This window comes from Rousettus aegyptiacus, unplaced genomic scaffold (genome assembly GCF_014176215.1).
Source record: "Rousettus aegyptiacus isolate mRouAeg1 unplaced genomic scaffold, mRouAeg1.p scaffold_m13_p_6, whole genome shotgun sequence".
Lineage (NCBI taxonomy): Eukaryota > Metazoa > Chordata > Mammalia > Chiroptera > Pteropodidae > Rousettus > Rousettus aegyptiacus.
The window spans coordinates 104358527-104379689 of NW_023416309.1; the positions used below are offsets into that span (position 1 = coordinate 104358527).

At 35.7% G+C, this 21163-nt stretch overlaps 1 protein-coding gene across 2 annotated transcripts in view; it reads right to left on the bottom strand.

Moving 5' to 3' along the window:
* SMURF2 (SMAD specific E3 ubiquitin protein ligase 2) overlaps positions 1 to 21163 on the bottom strand; it is a 91803-nt gene that overhangs the window by 36579 nt on the left and 34061 nt on the right. For both annotated transcript variants that reach the window (XM_036223826.1, XM_016129034.2), the window contains 2 exons: positions 6596 to 6634; positions 1464 to 1572 (listed from right to left, as the gene is read on the bottom strand). In XM_036223826.1, coding sequence (XP_036079719.1) covers positions 1464 to 1572; positions 6596 to 6634 — 148 coding nt within the window. The remainder of the gene's footprint in view (positions 1 to 1463; positions 1573 to 6595; positions 6635 to 21163) is intronic.

Below are 21163 nucleotides of genomic sequence, written 5' to 3' on the forward strand. Positions count from 1 at the left end.
CTTCTTAAATATAAAAAGACAGAAATCTAAACCAAACTAACAGAAAAAGGAACTCTGAGAAAAGAGAGCTAATACAAGTAAAAGAAGAAAACTACAACACTCCGTTCTCTCATCAGAGACGATACTGCAGTCAAGAAATAAAAAGCAGTTATAAAAAAGGGATAGTCAGAAAGCAAAATGACCTTGGAAGTTAAAAATGTAAGAGCAAAAATCACAATACATAGAAATGTTGCAAAACAAAATTGAAGAAACAGCCCAGATATTTCATTGTAATTTTGAATTTACTACAAAAACAAAAATTTTTTATTAAAACTTATTTTTTTTTAAATCAGGATTAAAAAATGAGGGGAAAAGATAGGACAGCTAAATGAAGTAAATAAGAAAATAAGAAGTCATTGGACCTAGAAGAGACAAAGGAAATTCCCAATATAACAATAAAGGCAAGGTCCAGGACAACGATGCAGCAGATCTTAGAACCAGCAGACCTCACTAGAGCAAAAGGATACAGGCTCTAGGAGGGATATCTCCAAGGAGAAAACAAAGCCAACGGATAGCTCATTGGTTAAATGTATGTAAAGGAGATAGTTCTATAGAGAGTTTGTGAATCAATTAATTAGATAGAAAACTAAACAAAAGGTAAAGTAAGGTAGTCGTTAACTTCAGAAAAACAAAAGTTGTCAAGAATGGAAACATAATCACTGCCCATCATGTGACTCAGTTATGAATATTAACATGATCATAGTAATGTAAATGCAAAACAATGATGTAACCAAGAAGGTTTAAATAACTATATAGGAGGGCTGGGAGAGAGGAAGGGGCATGTGGGTACTGGGGAATGAGGATGAGAGATAATCAGTTGTAAAAGCTAAGTCATCTTCTGTGGTAGGAAATTTTAAAATAATACCTAAAACTAAATATCTATCTATCTATCTATCTATTTATGTATCAAAATGCTAAAAAGTAAGCATGGTATCTAGAAAACAGAAAAAAATACTAGAATAAATGGCCAACGTTATTGAAAGCAGTTACCTTGAGAACGGGCATCAGGAATAAGAATGGAGCAGAGAACTGCATTTTCCCATTTAAAACCTTATAGTATTATTTGCCTTTTTAAAAAGGTACGTATACTACTATGCTTAAAATAAAATTTAAAAGAAACCACCAATATAGAAGCAAAAAAAATGCCTTTGAGTGTACCCCAATTGTTTTCTAGTTTCATACTTAAAATTGCTCAAAAGTGAATTAATACCTTTAATTAATTTTAAAAAGGTAAGGAGAGGAAACTGATCTATACTGTATATACTTTTTGTTCTTCATGGGCTTATTATGAAGGGCACCTCATCTTCCAGAACCAACTACCAATTAGCCAAAGTACCTTCCACTAGGTGTTATATCCTTTTTCAAAGACTATATCATATAATACTGATTCTATGCTTCATTTCAAATTAACCATTTAAACCTACAGGTCATAATGCTGATTCCACTTTGGATCAAGTGTATTCTTCACAGTATCTGTAGAATGGCATTGCCCAGATCCATCAACCACCACTTTAGCAAATGGGTCAGGAAGTCCTGTGAAAAAAAGGGAAGGTTTTTCTTAATTAAAAAATATTTTTGAAATTGAGAACCACATGATATCACTTACGTGTAGAATATAAACCTGAAAGCAACAAACAAACAAGACAAACAGAGACTCATGGTTATGGACAATAGACTAGTGGCTACCAGAGGGTTGGGAGGAAGGGGAAGGGTGGAAGAGGAGGTAGATGGGGTAAAAGGATTAAATATGTGGTGACAGAAAGAAATGTAACTATGGGCGGTGAACACACAATGTAATACACACATGCGCATGCACCTTACTGCTAAATTATACACCTGAAACATACTGGATTTAGTTAACCAATGTCGTCATAATCAAAAAATTTTTTTTTGCATGGCAGAAGAATTGTATAAAGATTACTACTTGCTACAAAATATTATTCCATTCTTTATAAATGTTTAACATTTAGCTATAAAAGTGGATCATTAAATACCAAAAACTACAATTTTTTCTTATTCCTCTCAAAACATTCTCAGCTTAAACTACCAAAGTCTAGAGGTTACCCCAAATGTGGAAGTTTTTATAGATCCTTACCAGCCCTTTGACCCTAAAAAAGAGAATGCTTAAAACATTCCTGGCTCTCTTACAGCTTCCCCACGGTCTCCCTTAGTAGCTCATTTAAAAAGCTTACTAAAGGTTTTCACATAAGAACATGGGCTATAAATTAAATTAGCCAAGAAGTTTTACCTTGCCTTAAAAAAGCTTAATTATCTAACTGAGGAAATAATAATATCACACATATATCAAAAACAAAACAAAAACCAAATAAACAATCATTTGTACTGATTTGTAATACTATGAATGCTTTACATACATTAAATCTTTTACCTCACAATAACACTATGGAGTAAATAATACTATTATCTCTATTTTACTAATGAGGAAACTGAGGCACAAAGGGTTAATTGACTAGCCCAAGGTCACACAGTGGTAAGTGGCAGAGCCAGGATCTCAAGTTCGGATTTTGAAGCCAAGCACACAGTCTGGTTCTTGATTTCATGCTCTTACTACTATACCTCTGTCATTTACTATGTGGCCCAACGGTATGTGTAAGAGCTCAAAAAAAAGGAAGAACAGTTTGAATGAATCTGAACATTAAAGAAATGTTTATTTTTTTTTCTCTCTCTCTCTCTTTCTGAAGGAATAGGACTCATTTGGGCTTTAAAGAGTAAGCAGGTATGACAATATCTGAAGGACTTCAAGGAGTATAACCAAAGGTTTTGTGCTAAGGTGCATATGTAAATACTGCTAGAGAGAGAAGACTTAACTGGTAAGAGGGGCTTAGACATCAGAAAATAAAGTTTGGAATGACTGAAGCAGATAAGAGGGAGATATTTTAGGTTCTTGGGCATGGCTGTAAATATGTTTTCACATTTTTCCACTAGTGGTACTCAGGATGGACTGGGAGAAGAAAAGACTAGAGGCACCGAGACCATCCATGAAACTGCTATAAGCTTCATACAGCAGCATAAAGAACAAGGGGATGAGCAGACCCTGAATTGAGGCCATCATATGAAAAGGAGAAGGAAATGACAGTGAAGAAAGCTACTCTGAAAGCTCTAATATGACTACTTTATAAGAAACGAATGTCAAAATGACACAGTTTTCAGCCCAAAGAACAACAACAAAAAAAACCAGAGGCCCTTTAGACAAAAAAAAGTTAGAAAGTAAACTAAATAAAACAAAACATTAAAGAGACAAAAATGACAATTTAGATATGAGATACATTAGGACAGTACAGATATCTTATACACAGCTGAAAATACTAAAGCAAAATGTTGGTAAATATTGATAGCTGGAGAAACTTTGTGCCTTGATATCTATGCTAATTTTTTTTAAGTCAAGATAATAATCTGCCAAGATTCAAGGCCAGACAGAAGTCACCTAGTGAGATCCAGTTCTATGATTCTGTAATTATTAACTTCAAAAAATGGGAGAAGACCAAAATTTAAGAGTGTTAAGTATTTAAGAAACTTGCTAAGTTAGGTTATCAATCCATTTAATTACACTGTTCTTGAAGTTTACCATTACTCCTATTATTTCCACAATACCTAACGATTAGCGAATGTGTTTAATGGAAGAATACTTTACCCTCTACTGTCAATAACATTAAGTCACTTCTCCTGGGAGAAATCTACTCTACCTTGTTCTTTTGATTCTACTATCTAAACAAATAAACATATAAATGCTTGTCTGTATGCAAAAACGAACAAAAATTGCATGTCTAGCTTTCCCTTTGGATGTTGTTCAATTAAGGACTAAAAAAAGAAACAACTTTTTTCACGCAAAGGCACTAAGTGTGGCTTCTAAATTCTTAACTAAGTATGAATGTCTGAGTCTCATCTTCCTATGTTTCTCTTCTGTTAAATAATACAAAATACAAGTTCTATACCCTAACTAAAAACTGCCCAAGTTTCAACTTACCTGATTATATTATTCTACAAATATTTAACTTGAGAGCCAAGTTACTCTAATGTGGTCAAAAGCTATTATTTTCTGAAGTTAGTGAGACCTCTAGTGGCAACTATAAAGTGGCTGATGTATTCATGTAAAATAGCTAAAGCTCAAGAACTTTCTCACTACACAAATGTGCTTAATGAGCTGAAAATAATAATGAAACAAAAATTTCAACTTAAAAGTGAGTTACTTACCGGAGAAAAAGAAAGCTTTATTTTTGATTGGGGGGAGAAAAACATTCAACCAAACATCTCGGTTCTAAGTAACTTCGGTGTGGCCCCTATACAACGCCTTAACACAGTATCTACACACAAATCTTTTATTTCAATGTTCCATAAAAGAGAAAAAAATTTGATACTAATGACAACATTCTTTTAAATGGACAGATATGTGATAAAGTTAATGGTAAAACCATTTATGGTAGGTAATCATTATAAAATTCTTTACATCGTCCTACATGTTTGAAAATCTTCCTGCTAAAATTCTGGGGGAAGGCGGAAGTACTTATTTTTAAAAGCCAATAAGCGTGAAGACAGTTCATTATAAAATTCTGAGCAAAATTTTTCTTGGCGAAGTTAGACACCCTAGAATAAACAGTATTATCTCAAATTATATAAATTACTCTACAAAAGACAACACTAGGCTGTGCATTTTTTCCTATATTTAGAAAATATATGCATATCTATTACATTAGCATATAGTCATGCTTCAAAGTTTACTTTTTTCACTCAACGTGAATTAAGCTAAATTACAAGCAAAAGCTCAACTATTTCAGTATCAATAACTGCATTACCAATAAACATATTCTCATTCAAACTTAATTAAGAGATTTCTTTCTTTGAAATTAATGTGAGCAACTCTTAACTTACAAACAGATGAAAAATAAATGTAAATCGATCACAGCAGGGCGACCTTCACCAGTGTGAACCCGGGGGATATTCTGAGTCCCTTCTGAAGGCCTCAGAGAGTTTGCCCTAATTTTCCTATTCCTGAAGCAAGCTCACAACTCTTAAGAATTTTTATCAATTTTTACTGCTTACACCAATAAAAAAGGAAAAGATTTCCTTCTCATTTTTTACACACAACTTAAGGAAAGATAAAGATCATATAAGTGATAATAACCACCTCTCAGAGGTTTGCAGAGAATTAAAGTAAGATCCCTCTCGATTGCCTAGGAAAACTAAGACAAGGATATCTTTTTGGAGGAGCTGCATCTTGGGACTCTGGAGGAAGGAAAAGAATTTGGGGAGGAAAGCAGAGAGACAAAACTGAAGATTTTATCTTTAAAACTGGAGCACATGTCTTGGAGTGTACAGAGGTAGCTCTAAGAGTGTGCATTCCTCCCCTCCCTCTCCTTTCTCCTTGTCACCAACCTATCTGATTCTATTTGCCAGTCTGCAGTCCCGCTAGGATAAATCTCACCTCAGATCAACCTAAGCAGGGTAAAGAGAGTACACACCAGTTATTAGGTTATTAGCGACAGAGATGAGGTGGCTAGTTCAGCAACAGCCTGTGAAGATAACATCAACTGGCGGCGGCACAAAGAGAAGCCACTAGGTACAAAAACTGGGATAGAGGGCACATCGTACATACACTGGAGACTGTTTATAACGGTCTTAACTCTGTCCCAAATTATGCTAATTGCTTTCCCATATAAGCACAGACACCATAAAATTTCAAGCAGAAATATGATTATAAAATATATCATGAGCTTATTATTTCTTTCAACCAACCCTTAAGCATCATCTAATATTATATTTGCACTCATAGCAAGTTTTTGCTAGCTGGTAGGACTTGAATTTAAAAATCTAGCAAATATTCTCTTTTTTCTAACTTCAAATATTTTATATATCAAATTTTGTTGGCTTAGAGTTTTTTACTAAAAATCATCTCTGTTTACTCAATAATTTAAAGCTATTGTGAAGTATATTACAGGGTAAACACACGTAAGGGTACTTGCCAATTCTCCCTCACAAAACTTAATCTGAAATAAAGCCACAAAAAATTTCATAACAGATCGGCAAAGAGACAGCAAATGTGGGAACCAAATGTCTGCTTTGGAGTCTGAGACATGAGAGCAACTACGATCAAATGTGGCAGAGATTTCTTTCCTACGCTCTGGAAATCTCAAGCAGTCTGAATGACTTCTCTTCCTTCCAAGGAATCCTAACTGCTCCTAAAATCCTAAAATCCTAAAATCTCCTATAAAATGTTAGAAAAAAGGTGCTTAAAAAATAATCTCAGACCTTCCTAGAAACCTAGTAGTATGCACACCTTCAATACACATTACGCGCTTCTGCATATACACACCGGCACACATGCATCTCACACAAAGGGCTGGATCAAGAGAAAAAGACTAAGGCTAAAAATGCACAAAATTCTTTTTAAAATGTGATGCCAAAAGGTTCTGAACCAAAGCATTCATGAAACAACACTGAGTTTATTTCTGAACACAGAAATCCCTAAATCAGACAATTCTGAAAATGCTATCCAGAAAGTTTACATACAACATACAAGATTTAAAGTTAATTTACTTACGGAAAAAATCCTTTTTCACCAAGTTTTTTGCACAGAGTACTGTAAAGGAAACAAAATATAAAATGGTAAGACTGGATTGTCAAAACACCAAAAACACTAGTGAATAATTAAAAAAAACACTACCTACAGCAAGGTATGAAATATGATCACAAACTTTCATTAAAGACTAGCCAAAGGAAGCTGAATCAGTGTTTGCAAGTTTAGCAATGATCACCATTAACAGCTGAGGGAAAAAAAGTTTATAAATCTCATATTCTAAGGACCCAATTCCTATCTTCCATCAAGATTTATTCTCAGAGTAGCCTGGCGGCAAGGGGAAAACAGTTATTTTAAGGAAGAAATATGTACATTTGGATTGATATCTTTATTTTAGGCATAAAACAATTATTTTATCCCTAATATAATTATTTTATACTGAAGAGGATCATAAATAAGATAAAGCTTTCTTGATATAGATGAATTTGGCTTTTTAAAATTGCATTGTTACTCTGCATCTAAACCACACAGAGATAAATTACCTTCTAAATCATCAACTCAACAGCAAGATTGATCTACTGTATCTTCCAAAAATTAAGTTAATATATTGAGCTAGATATTCCAAATCCACATTCTCGGGATTATCTTGCATTAAATTATCAATTATATGATGATGGATGCACAACATTGTGAATTTATTAAAACTATTAAATTGCACACTTGTAAAGGGGTGAATTTTATAGCACGTGAATTATATTTCAATTAAAACATTTCTGTGTATACAGTCATTAACTTAATTCAGACTAGATACAAGTGAAGGGAAAACATCAATTTCCATATATCCATATTTAATTTTTAAAATACCTATGAAAGTAATGTTTGGTTCTACCCACGTCTACTCAGTTTAAATGGTTTAATTAGTTACAATTATTGGAAGTTTAGTGTGTAAAAAGTCATTCAACATTATAAATCTTGGGAATAAGTCTAAATATAAGTAGTCACTTTTAAAGTTAAAATAAAGACCATTTTGAAGATAGATGCCATGAGTAAGTGAATAAAATAAGTAAGCACAAAATACTGCTTTACCAGTTTCATAGGCCCTGTCTTAGAAACAGTTTTGTTTTTAAAATCATAAAAACCCAATCATGTAAGCTAAAGCCATAACTGAGAGTACCAAATCACAAACTTGATTTAGAAGGACTCCTCCCTAGACTTTTCTTATCATCATATAAACTGAATAGAATATTTAGGATCAATACACACACACTATATATATACACACATATATATATACACATATATATATGTGTATGTGTGCGTATATATATATATATATATATACGCACACATACACATACAAATTACAGTCCAGGATTGATGAGGTTATCATGATTTAAGCACCATCCTATAATTCAAGAAGTGAAATGACTTCACATCTGACTTCAGAGAAACAGAAATTATATGTAAATTCCTCCAACTTCTGTCACTAAACCTACAAACTTTTGATACTTGTCCTTTTTTTCTTCCATAGACCTACAGCGTCCACTCTCCTGTCAAACACTGTCCTGACGCCTGTGCTCTGGTTCTCACACCAACCCACCACTTTCTCAGGACCTTTGTCTCTCCTCTCCTCTCTAGCGATCGGCCTCATCAGCATTTAAACATCCTCAAGCCTCACCCATGCCTCCTACCTCCAGCCACCATCCTACCTCTTCTCCTTCATAACGAAACTACTTTAAAGAACTATCTACACTTTGTGACTCCACTTCTTTACCTCCCACTGTAATTTGGCTTCTTCTCTCACCGCTGCTCCAGCCCCCACCACGACTGCCCCTACCCTGCTTCTCCAAAGCCCTGGCTACCTACTTACTTAATCCATCCGATGGACAATTTTCATCCTTTATCACACTCAACCCTAGGAGCATTTGCCTCTACTGACTACTCACTCTTCTGGAATGCATCTCCTCTTTTGGTTTCTGTTTAACTCTACATTCAGCTGGTTTTATACCAGGTACAAAACTCATTCTAAGTCCTCCCCTCCAGATCTTTTCTCCTATGCTCCACCCAGGAAAGTTGAGGTTTTTCAGGGGTTTGCCCTAGGTCCTCTTCTTCTACTCTGTAACTTGAAGAGCACAGATGCCCAACTTTGTAAATCTTGGAATTACTTGTAAACTGTTAGATGCATGTGTATTTTTCTAGGAAAAGAACTCACATTTTTTTCTGGGAGAAAGTTCATCGTTTAACAGATTGACAAAGCTCTTCCCTCTCAAAAATAAATCTGAAGAGCCGCTTTTCCATACATTCTCCCTGGTCTGCACCATTTGATGACACCTAAATCTATAAATCCAACTCTTCCCTCTCTCCCGAACTCCAGGCCCACACAGTTTGCAAACTAAATATGCCCCAAAAGTAAAATCCCCATCTCTCCTCCCCCAAAAATTGTTCCTCCAGTTCACTTTCTTTCAATAAATAGCTTTGCGTTCCACTCCACTGCCCCGATCAGAAACCTCCACAGCAACCTTCACACTCTTCCTCCTCCCTACCTCCTGGCAATTAAAATTCTAAAAAATCCTGCCTCTGAAATATCCGACATCTGTCCACTTCTATTATCAGTGCCACATCCTAGTCCAGGCCACCATCAATTACTGTCTAGGTCACTACAACAACCTCCCAATGATCCAAAACAGCCTTAGAACATTCCTCAAAACTATCCTTCCACCTGTCCTCCGTATTTCACACCCAACCTACCACTTTCTCAGGTACCTTATTTCTCATCTCCGCTACTGACCTCCATTCTTAAAAAGGTCTTCGGGCCCAAACTTTATGTTGGTTTACAATGCGCTTCAGGCCCTGGCTCCTGCTTACTGCTGTGACCTCATCTTTCATCACCACCCTTCCCTTCTCCTCCAAGCCCCCGAGGCCAAGAACCAGCCACATTAAACTTTCATTTTCTCAAATGTACACTATCTTTCACCCACAGCCCTCACATGTCATTCTCTCTGCCTGAAACATTTTTCTCAGGCTTCACTTTCTCATCTTTTAGTTCTCAAAAGAGAAGGAAGCCTTTTAGAACATGTTTCTCTCAATCCTCCGCCCACCTGTACTTCCACAGGGGCCCATTCTCATCACAGCCACTCATCGCACTTGACTATAATTGTTTAGGTTCAGAATGATTCTTATAACTATGGAGGTGGTAAAAGCCATACAACATAAATCATGCCTGTCTCATTCCTTTTTGTATCTCCAGCACCAAGCACACACTGCACTAGTCATTTGATGGGCACTTAATATTTGTTGAATGAATGAAAAAGACTCCAAAATAATCTGAAATAATTTCATTGCAAGGGGGACTCTTTATACCATATGACAGATAAAGTACCAATCCTGAAGTAATCATGATTTTGACTTAACAATGAAATCTTATTTTTATCATTTCCCTTTATTTAAAACAGAGGTCCCCAACCTTTTCTGGTACCAGGGACCAGTGCTCCTGTAAGAATCTAATGTCCAATGATAAGATGGGAGCTGAAGGCAGTGATGCTAGCGCTGGGGAGCGGCTGCAAATACAGATGAAGCTTCGCTTGCTCCCTGCTGCTCACCTCCTGCTGTGTGACCCTGTTGGGGATGTCTAGTTTAAAATATATTCATCAGGTCATGTTTGAAAATTTTTCTTTTAAAAATCGCAAATGAAGTTTCAAAGGGCAATTTAAAAAAACCACACAAACAAAGAACTTTAAAATCAGGTTCAACATTTATGGGAAAAAACTGAATTTTAGTAACCCAGAGACTAGGGGAGAAAATATCAGGGTCCTAGAAGACACGAGGTTAACTTAAAAAAATGAAGAAGTATCAGAATTGGTCAGACTACTAACCTTAACACTAGATGAAGGGCTCTGGCCAGGTTTTGTTTATTTTATATCTCGTTTATAAATTTTAAAAGGAAGATTCTCAAACATGATTTGAGATTTGGTAATTTATTTGTATAAATAAATAATTTTCATGCCTTGGAGGCTTTGCTGCATTGTTCTGTTTCTTAGGAATGTATTCTGGGTACTAGAACAACTGCCCTTTCCATTCTCAGTATCAATTGCAAGAGCTCAGGAAATGCTCAATGAGTTAATGAATTTCAAAAGGGCAAACTCCTATTTGTCAACATAACAAATTCTTGACCAAGGAGGCATATATCAGAATCTCCTGGGGAATATATGTATCATATTATAATTTTGTGTTTGTAATATAATTTTACATTTATATTTGTATAAATTTATATTTGCAAATCTATAATTTTTTGTAATAAAAACTATAGGAAGTTGAGCCGAGACTGAAAATAATGAAGCCAGGGGACGGGTAGCAGCATGGAAGAACTTTCATTTTTGTTTTCTAAATGATTACAGAAGAGAGTAAAAATAATTTTGAGAAATGCCAGACTAAGTTACTGGAAGGGACTAGAAAGAAAGAAAATTTGTAAGGTAAGTGGAGCCAGGACAAAGGCTATGGAGTACAGACTTCCTCTGAGACAGCCATCAATAGTTCAGTAACTTCGTTTAATAAACTTTCTACTGAAGTAACATACACAGAAAGGTGCAGAAAACTTAAGTATATAATTCCACAAATATTCACTAATTTTTGTACTAAAACAGAACATTAAACTGGACTGCAGATATTTAGCAAGGATGTGTCAATTTTGATTAACGCTAACTACAAATGTGGCATTACACCAGCACAGCGCCATTACTCCCGAATCCATTAAGGACCATGTCTCACACGGCCTGCAGATCTGCACTAGATTAATCTCACTACAGACTACTTTGATCATGTTACTACCCTTCTCAAATTCCTTCAAAGCATTTCTCATTCTTAAATCTATACTCCCAAAGCCTAGCCTGTTCTAGCTATTCTATTCACCCCTTCTGCAGACAGAAGGTTTCAAACAGGTAGAAGAGATGATAAAGATAAGCTCAAGAACTCTATTTCACACCGATGCAGATGCAACCATCTTGAGATGCTTAATGAGAAGGGAGCACTTTCTACATCATTCACTCTTTCATTCAACATTTCCTGAGCAGCCACTTTGTGTCAAATGCTATGATAGATTCTGTGATACGAAGATAAATAAGACATAGTCCTTTGCCCTCAGAGCTTGCAGATCAGGTATAATTCAAATATCATGCCACAAATGCCTCTTTTGTTGTTGTTTTCAAGAAATATTTTTAAATTTCGCAAAAATCTCCTTTAGTATATTTTATTTGAGGCAGTGACTGGAGGAAACCATTCGTAGAAGTGCAGCTGTAATAAATATTACCATTTAAGTCAATAATTTCTTTTTCTGGATGGAAAGAAGTTATCTATATGCAACAGACCATGTAATAATATCATAGTATAAATCCCAGCTGTAGAAATAGAATGCTATTGCTGTTCTGAGTTGTACTCATAATGAATGGCTGTCTGTGCTTAATCTGAATAAAACTCCCAACTGCTCAGTATTTTCTTGCCAAATATTCCCCTTCCTCCTCCAGACTGGAGTTGCATTCCAATTACACTGCTGATTGGAACGAGACTGCTTGAGAAAGGAGAAAAAAAAAAACATTCAGACATCCCGTCTTCCTTTGCCCCACAAAAACAGATTTTATAATACTGCTCCTACAACTCAAAGGTTATACAGACTATTTTTGAACAGAGTAGATTTCTCTGGATTTTCTTTGAACTTTTATTATCACTGTAAAATAAAACTGAAGTTTAGGATAACGTTCTCATACAAATTCCAACAAGATGGCCTAGTACTTTAAAAATGTCTGCTAATATGCACCCTTACTGATCACTGGCACATGACAGCAATTTAGATCTTTCTCTTCCAAGAAATGACCCCAACCTCAACTCTTAAATGTAAAATGAAAATGACATTTAAGTTCTATAGAAAACTTGTACACAATATAATTTTTATATGTATATGTTTTAGTTATTGTTACTTGAAACAGGAGCACTACCCAGATTCACATTCAAGAGTGTTATTACAAAATGTTGCATTGAGCGAAAATATCAAATATAACCCTATGTGCACAACAATAATGAAATGGTTAAGGATGACAGATAGCATGCTCAACTATTACACAGCCATTAAAATCATATAACTGTATTGACAAGAAAATATTTTCTTAATATGCTATTGAGAGTAAAAGTCCATTTATAAACAGTACAATTAATAAAATGTAATTTTAGTAAGAAATATAAAAAAATCGGAAAACATTTACCAAATATTTACCATATACAAGTGTACACCAATCACTCTGTGAAGTTAGTAGTAGTATTACCTACATTTTCTATATGAAGAAACTGAGGTGTAGGCATAAAATACTTGCCAAAGATAACGCTATAAGTTCTAGAGTTGAGATTCTAAGTCAAATCATCTAATTACAGAACCCGAACTTTTACCTATCATTTATAGAATGAAACACAGTCTCTCGGGTCAACTCTTCCTTTCCAAAGGAACATAAATGCTGGTTAAAAAATTGTTGGTTCATAAAATGGTTAACAGAAACCTAGGTTGCAGAAGGACCTCTCCAAAAGATAAGCAATTTCTATCTTCAAGAAATTTCACATATACCTCTACAATCATTAGACTTGCTTTTAACTAAGTATCTTGCTACAGTGCCATTTAATCAAGGAATTCTAGGCAACTCATTTCATGCATGTTGCAAACTGGGCCTCTAAATTTAACTTAATGTATTTACTGCCTGGCGGGTAGCTAATTTAATTAGTGTAGTGGATGATGTACTAAAAGATACAGGTTCTGCCACAATGAGGTAAATATTCGTACTAAAAAATAAACAATATCAGCATTTAAATATTTCACCAAAGGCAAACTGATTCTAAAGTTAAGCAATTATAAATGACCTTTTCTACCAAACAACTTTTAAGTAACTACTTTTTTTTAACTTTCAAACATGAAGATTTTGGTCAAAAAAAATTTCCCAAAGTGTAGTTTTTAACTGAATAAAACTGAAACTAGGTTAGGGTATACGTATAAGCTTTTTAAAAGTTAATGCAAGTTGATTAACTTTTTCAATACAAAAGCAACGATCTACTTTGACATAATAAATGCAGCTATCATTTGTTCTAGCCACAATAGTAAATTTTGCCTTACAGTGATCAGACAGACATAACTTTAAAATAAAGCTCCTACGAGCATAATAATCAAGTTCCGGTGTAAATTCATATGTTAAAAAACAAATAAGGTTCACCTAAAGCCAAGCCTGAAATAAATCTACAGCATGTGGTCCAGGGTCCTGGCACACAGCAGGCACACTGTAGAAGCCATCATTGTAAGAAACTATCTGAAAGCATTTCAGCTATATATCTTAAATCGATATTTCCATTAATTCATTTCTCCAATTTGAGGATGAAAACACATAAAGGTACCTTCCCCATTCATAAAGACAGTATATCCACCATAACTTAAGGACCTCCTATGCCGTTTGCAGACTGAACGCTGTCTTGGCTGGTGCTAATGGATATTCAAACACCACCTCCTCGCTACCCGACACCTTCATCCAAACAGCCTCTTCATAACTGATGGCTACTCAAGAGGTTGATATACTGTATCTAAATTTAGCCACACGGTAGTTTACTTTCTTCATCAGAACGCCAGGAGAAAGAAACCTTACTATAAAATTCAAATACAGACTTGCAATGAAGCCAGAACATTATATGTAGGGGGAAAGCGCATCACTTTCTGGCCACTCCCAAGTTTCTCTCCTTTACCTTTTTTTTCTAGAGACACTCACAGGAGACAGCACAGTATAATGTTAGGCTATAAGCAGTGCATAAAGTTAAATACTTGGAATGCCTGAGCTTAAACTTGGTGTTGTCACTTATTGTGACTCTGAATAACTACTTAATATTTCTTTACCTCAGATATCTCATTTGTAAAAATAAAGATACTGAGAGGCAGTATCATAGTGTTATTTTAAAGATTAAATAAAATTAAATAAAATTGAAATACATAAAACGCTTGGAATAGTATCTAGTATACATGGCAAGTGCTCAATAAATATTATTTTTTCTACTCTTTTTATGTCTAACAAAATTAATCCACCAGGTTATAAGCATCTTAAAGCATCTTAAAGAGTAAGAGGTCTTCTCACGACCTGGTGAGAAGTTTGTTTTAGTTTGGGCTGCTGTAACAAATACCACAGACTGGGTAGCTTAAACAACATTCATTTCCCACAGTTCTGGAACTGGGAAGTCCAAGGTCGAGGTGCCAGTAGATTCAATACCTGATGAGGGCCCTCTTCCTGTTTTCAGACTGCCACCTTCTTGCTGTATCCTCACAGTGCCGAGAAAGAGATATCATCTCTTGAGTCTCCTCGTTTAAGGGCACTAATGCCAATCATAAGGTCTCCATCCTCATGACCTAATTAACTCCCGGAGACCCCACCTTCAAATACCATCACTTTGTGGATTGGGGATTCAACACAAGAAATCTGGGAGGACACAAACATTCAGCCAAAAACAAAGTTGATGATTCTAGTAAGCTTTCAGTAAACATCGGGGAGTCTCAATTTGTATGTCTAGCTTCACTCCTCTCCCAAGCTCCAAGCCCACATTTCAACCGACTATCATACATACCCACCTGGAAACCTGACCAGCACTCCGAGTTATAGTTATTCAAAGTATGAATTAATCAGCTTCCCTAATGAACCAGCTCTTCTTCCTTTTGACCTCTCTAGCTCTGTGAATTGCACCATATGCTTCCAATCATCCAGAAAGCAAACATCTCTTACCTCTCCCCCTCCCTGACCACCCCACATCTAAAGCAGTTGCCAGATTATCTCAGATGTCGCATCTCTCTTTGCCTAATTCCATTTCCAGTGTTCATATTTAAATAATATACTTAATAATGTGCCAATAAACTTTCATACAGAATGTCTTGCTTGATCCTTAAAGTCTGTGAATTATGTTTTAACATGCACAGAAAAGGAAATTAGTTGAGAGTTGTGGCCTCCTCCAAACTGTCATCTAGTAATGAGCACTTAGAGTGAAGGCTCCATCCACTTTTCCTGTAAGATTCCTCACTCAGGCTATCAATGATCCCAGCCTTCTCTCCCATTAACCTGAGACTGAAAATCCCATCCTCTCTGTTCCCCCTAATGATTCCAGGACTTTTCTGCCTTTGCCTTTATTCGAAATATCCCTCCCGCCTCAAGTGCTATTATTCTAACCATTGACCCTCAAAATCACATCCATTTATCAAATTTCAACTCCATGTGCAAACTTTTCTGATTCTCCTCCTTTCCCACAACCTAATTTTGATCTCTCCTTTCCTGTGAACTTCCAACAACACTGACTCATTTTAAATATTTCTTCTCACTTTGCTTGTATTAAAGTTATTTACATGATGCCTTACCCTTCCCTCTATGTCCCATTAAGCTATAAGTTGTGACCTTTTCTCTCTCCTATTATTATAATATCTTAAATATAACATGCACCCAAATACTTGCTGAATCATGAAAATCCTCAGAAGATCACTAACAAGGTATAAGGGAGAGCAAACTAAAAAATAAATAAAGCAAAGCTCACTCCTTGCTCCTTTTAACCTAGTAAGTCTTTTCCTTCAAATCAGGATTGCTTCCTCAACTATTTGGAAGCACTGTGCTGACGCCAGGGCCCAACTACCTATCGGAGCCCTTTCCTAAAAACATTTCATTATGCCTTCTCTCTCGTATACAATAAAAAGGTATGCTGTCGCATAATGTTCTCCAGTTATAATGACCTTATTTCTGCAACAGTGTAAACAAGAATAAGCTCCCAGGTCTTCTTCTGTATCCTTCCAACCTCTAAAAACTAGAGTCATTCAAAAACCCGATGATCTATTCTTACACAGCAAAGTGCCAAAAGATATTTAGGTTCCCAAATAGGCTCCATTTGTAAACACAGGCCACCTAGTACAAATAGGAATGACGACTGCAACTATAAAACAGACTAAAACTATAAAACGTTTTAATGTGTAATGATAAAATTCTTCTTTGTAACTTTATACTTTCGAAATATTTCCTGGGTTGACGAGGAATTATTAAATTTAATAACTTTTTTATTTTAGAATAACTTTAGATTTACAGAAAAGTTACAAAGATAGTACAGTGTTCCTTCCCATATACCCCATACCCATATATCCTATTAACACTTTATGTTAATATGGCACATCTGTCACAGTTTAATGAACTAATATTGACACATTATTACTAAAGTTCATATTTTACTCAGATTGCCTTAGTTTTCACATCTTTTATCTGTTCCAAGATCCCACTGAGGATATCATATTACATTAAGTCATCACGTCTCCTTAGGCTCCTCTTGGCTGTGACAGTTTTTCAAATTTTGTTATGGTTTCTCAGACTTGTTATTCATGACCTTGACAGTTTTTAGGAATACTGGTTAGGTATTTTGTAAAATGTCTCTCAATCGAATGTGTTTGATTTCTCATGACTACTCTAGTTTAAGGGTTGTTGGGAGAAAGGCCACAAAGGCAAAGGTGCCATTTTCATAACATCATATCAAAGGTATATAGTATCAACATCACTCACCACAATTGATATTAACCTTGACCAGGCTAAAGTTATTTGTATGGTTTTTCCACTGTAATGTTACTCTTTTATCCTCCTTTTAATATCGTACTCTTTGGAAAGAAGTCACTATGTGCAGCCTACACATAAGAACCAGGAAGTTATTCTCCCCCTCCTTGACAATGAAATGTCTACATAAATTATTTGGAATTCTACATAACAGATTTGTCTACCCTCCTCCATTATTCTACTCATTCAATCATTTGTTTATATCAGTATAGACTCATTTATTTTATACTTTGGTTTATAATCCAATACTACTTCATTTTGTTGCTTAAATTGTTCCAGCGTTGGTATTGGAGGGCTAATGATTCATCTGGTTCCTTTGTTCCTTTGACGTACCCACATCATTGGGAAGAGAGGAGGCACACGTCTATATTTTCCGACACTAGGAAATACTCTAGGGCTTATCTTGTATGTTCCCTGCCCCAGCCCTAAAATCAGTCATTTCTCCAAGGAGCCCTAGGAATTACCAAATTTAAACATCTATAAAGACCCACATTTTTCAAACAAACAGCTAAGCCAATTAACCCTTCACTCCTGAGGTCTTTTCTCAATTAGATTATTAAACTCCATGAGGTCAAGAACTTAACTTTGATCACCACTGCATCCTTGGAGCCTAGAAAACTGGGCACAGAGTACACAATTCAACAACTACTACAGATATTGAAGTCTCAGAAATTCTGAAGCTCTGTAAGAGGCCTTAGGATTGAGTCACAACATAACTCGCCATTTCAATGGAATCTGCCTAGATTTGTCATATTTAGACTCCTGTTCTAACATCACTGTCTAAGTCACTGCATTGTTTTACAGTAAACAAAAGGCTTCCTTTTTCCACTGCGCCTCCTTTTTATTCCACCGCAAGCCAAAAGTTTAAGTATTCCCCAGTAAAATTTCCAGTGCAAGGGACAAATCCATCACATTTCTTAGATTTTTTTCTATAATGGCATGCTGCCATTTACATTATCCTGTCCCAGTTCTATTCAAATGACTGTTTTAACTTGCTATGTAGAGTTTAAATGAAAGGCATAATGCCAAATCCTTATCAACATCAGCAGAAGAAAAATTACTGACAATGAAAGTGCCAAAAATCTTCTGATACTTGTTTATACATAACAGCCCCCTCACGCAACCAGTTAGTATGTATGTAAAATAAAGCATCTGAAACCTACCAATATCTTTTTTATAAGTCTGTGATACCTAGAAAGGAAAGGCACAAGCTAAACACATACTGTCTTATGTGTACAGGGTTTTACTATAGTAAGAAGACAGGTTTCCACAGCTTATCAAATATATACAAAAATCAGCCAAGATTATAATGGGATGGTTTTACTGAACAACCATATACCTATAATATAATTACAATATTCACTAAATAATTTGTGATGGCTTGTTTCAGAGAAAATTACTGGCAGTACTACTTTTACCCTAACAGGACATCAGAGTGCTATGAATTATACTAACTTGATAAAATGTGATCTACAGCTACCACATAAGCCACAGAAGATAAGTATTAGTGGCTATTTTAGTGGTGTGTGATCCTGACCCACTAGCCACAGCTGACTGGATGGTGAGCAGCCACCAGGCCCAATGAGCCAGTCAGATCCTCTCTGCTGTGAAACTAGCGAGTCAGAGTTAGAGCCACCACAAAGAAAGCACAGCGCTGAGAAACAGGAGAGTTCTAAATGGCCCTAGGGGGCCACTGGGAATGACTGTCCTGAGGTTTTCCATCTCCTGGGTCCTCTCTCACCCAGGCAGCACTTTTCCCTCTGGGTGCGAAAACTGCAGCCTCCCAATAATGTCTCTTTTTGCTTACGTTCCTCTAAATGGGTTGTTTTCCTGTTACCTGCAACCAAATATGTCTTCATTAAGATACAGGTAATCCACAATGCTCACCGAAACACTGTCACAGACCACAAGGCACTTAACCCAAAGTGTAAATATGTTAAACCCAAAAGTCATTAACATTTTACAAATCAAAATGTTTTCAAATGTCAGTTACAGTCTTAAATATCAACAAAAACAGTATTTGTGTTCAAAAAACTGCTTTGCAGACAAGAACATATATCTCTGTTCTATAATCATATAAGCCAATTAACATCAGTGTAGATTAGCACAGATTATGGGGCAACATATATATAGAACTAGTATTTGTTAGATTCTATCTACTCTATCACTTTAAAGTCATGGTTGTCAAATTTTAGCATGTATCACATTACCTGGAGTGCTACTTAAAACACTTTGTAGGGGTGGGGGGGGTACCTTCAGAGTTTCTATTTTAGTAGGTCTGAAGTAAGGTCCTAGGACTAAATTCCCAGGTAATGCTGATGTTGCTGGTCTCTGCACAATACTTTGAGAACCACAAAAATGGTTCCCAAATTTGGGGGGTATGAGATGGTGGTGGTAAGGGCCACTTTGAAAATCTGATGAAAACTATGTACTTATACACACATACACACAAACTTTAAAGGGTTTATGGAAACTCAGAAACTCATCTACACCCTCTTCCAAATGACTTAGGTGAAGGACTTCAGTAAAATAATAACATAGGGTCTTGCATATCTGTGTTTTTCAAGTAGACTCTGGAACTTTTACCTAAAGTTTATTTCATTCATCTTGGTTTTTTAAAGAGCACAGGGTTTTTTTTTTTTTCCATTCAAATTAATAATTAACATAAAGAAAATTGTTTTAAACTGAAAACAATTTCTTGACATAAAAAAAGACAAAATATTATCTACAAAATCGATAAATCTGTATCTAGATTTAATTAAACAGAAAAGAAAGCTATTTAGGAATAACTGAATTATCACATGAAAGACATACCTGTATTCCTTTAAAAACAAAACAAAACAAAACAAAACTCTAGAGCTAATGTACAAATTCTTTTCTATGAAGGGTTATTCCAAAAAAAGCAAATTCTCCACTGAAACTTACAATAAAATCTACCATATCTGAACAAAGCTTGAGAAATTCATTCTCGGAAAGCTCTCTGAGCCACTGGAAAAATCCAGCACTTTTATCTAAGGTGTAATATTCAGATCATTTATTCTGCAAGGGCTGAATATTTAGGACTTGTGTTTCAAAAGGCTATTAGGTCTTTGTATCCTCAAGAACATCTATCATAATAGCTAAAATGTGACAGGTACTGTAATAAAAATCTATAAAAAATGAAAAGCCATACTGTTTCATTCTTTGTAGTTCGTAACCCTTTATTTCCACATGTGGAAAATCTCAGATAATGTCGTTTTATTTTTAGTAAGGTGTTCTTTTATAGAAATTAAGACAAGTTATTTTAAGGTATATAACACTGATATAGTTGAAAGATGAGTATGCTATAAACTGAATGTTTGTGTCTCTCCAAAATTCAAATGTTGAAACCTCATCTCCAGCTTGATGATATTCGGAGGTGGGGCCCTTGGAGGTAATTTGGTGCTCTCTGGGTACTCACCTTGAACTGACCAAGCCACACAGAGAGCCCCCTTGTAGGAACTTCAGCTGAGAGCTCCAGCTAAGGTCCCAGCCAAAAGCCAGCTGAACTGACAGAAATATTAGCAAATAAACCTTCAAATAATGTAGGAACCAGCCTTTGAGCTGATGCTGGGTGTAACAGAGACAAGCTGACTCTGCCAACTGTAGACTCTCGGGCAAAATAAAGGTTGTGGTTTCAAGTCACTAAGTTTTGGGGCAGTTTACTGAACATCAACTGATATTTAGAACACCATTAGATAAATTAATAGCAGCTTAAGACTCATTAAAGCTGCCATTTTTCTCTACTAGACTACTTTTCAAAATATAGCTACAGAACCACATCCAGACCTTTTTCTCTCCTAAGGCCCACACCCTCATATCCAAACAACTATTAAATTCTGATAAACCCTGACCTAGCCACCTAGCCTGAGGCTGCCAATGCAGAAACTGGGTGAATAAACTTAACTCAAACATATAACACACAAAATAGAGGCAGGTAGACATC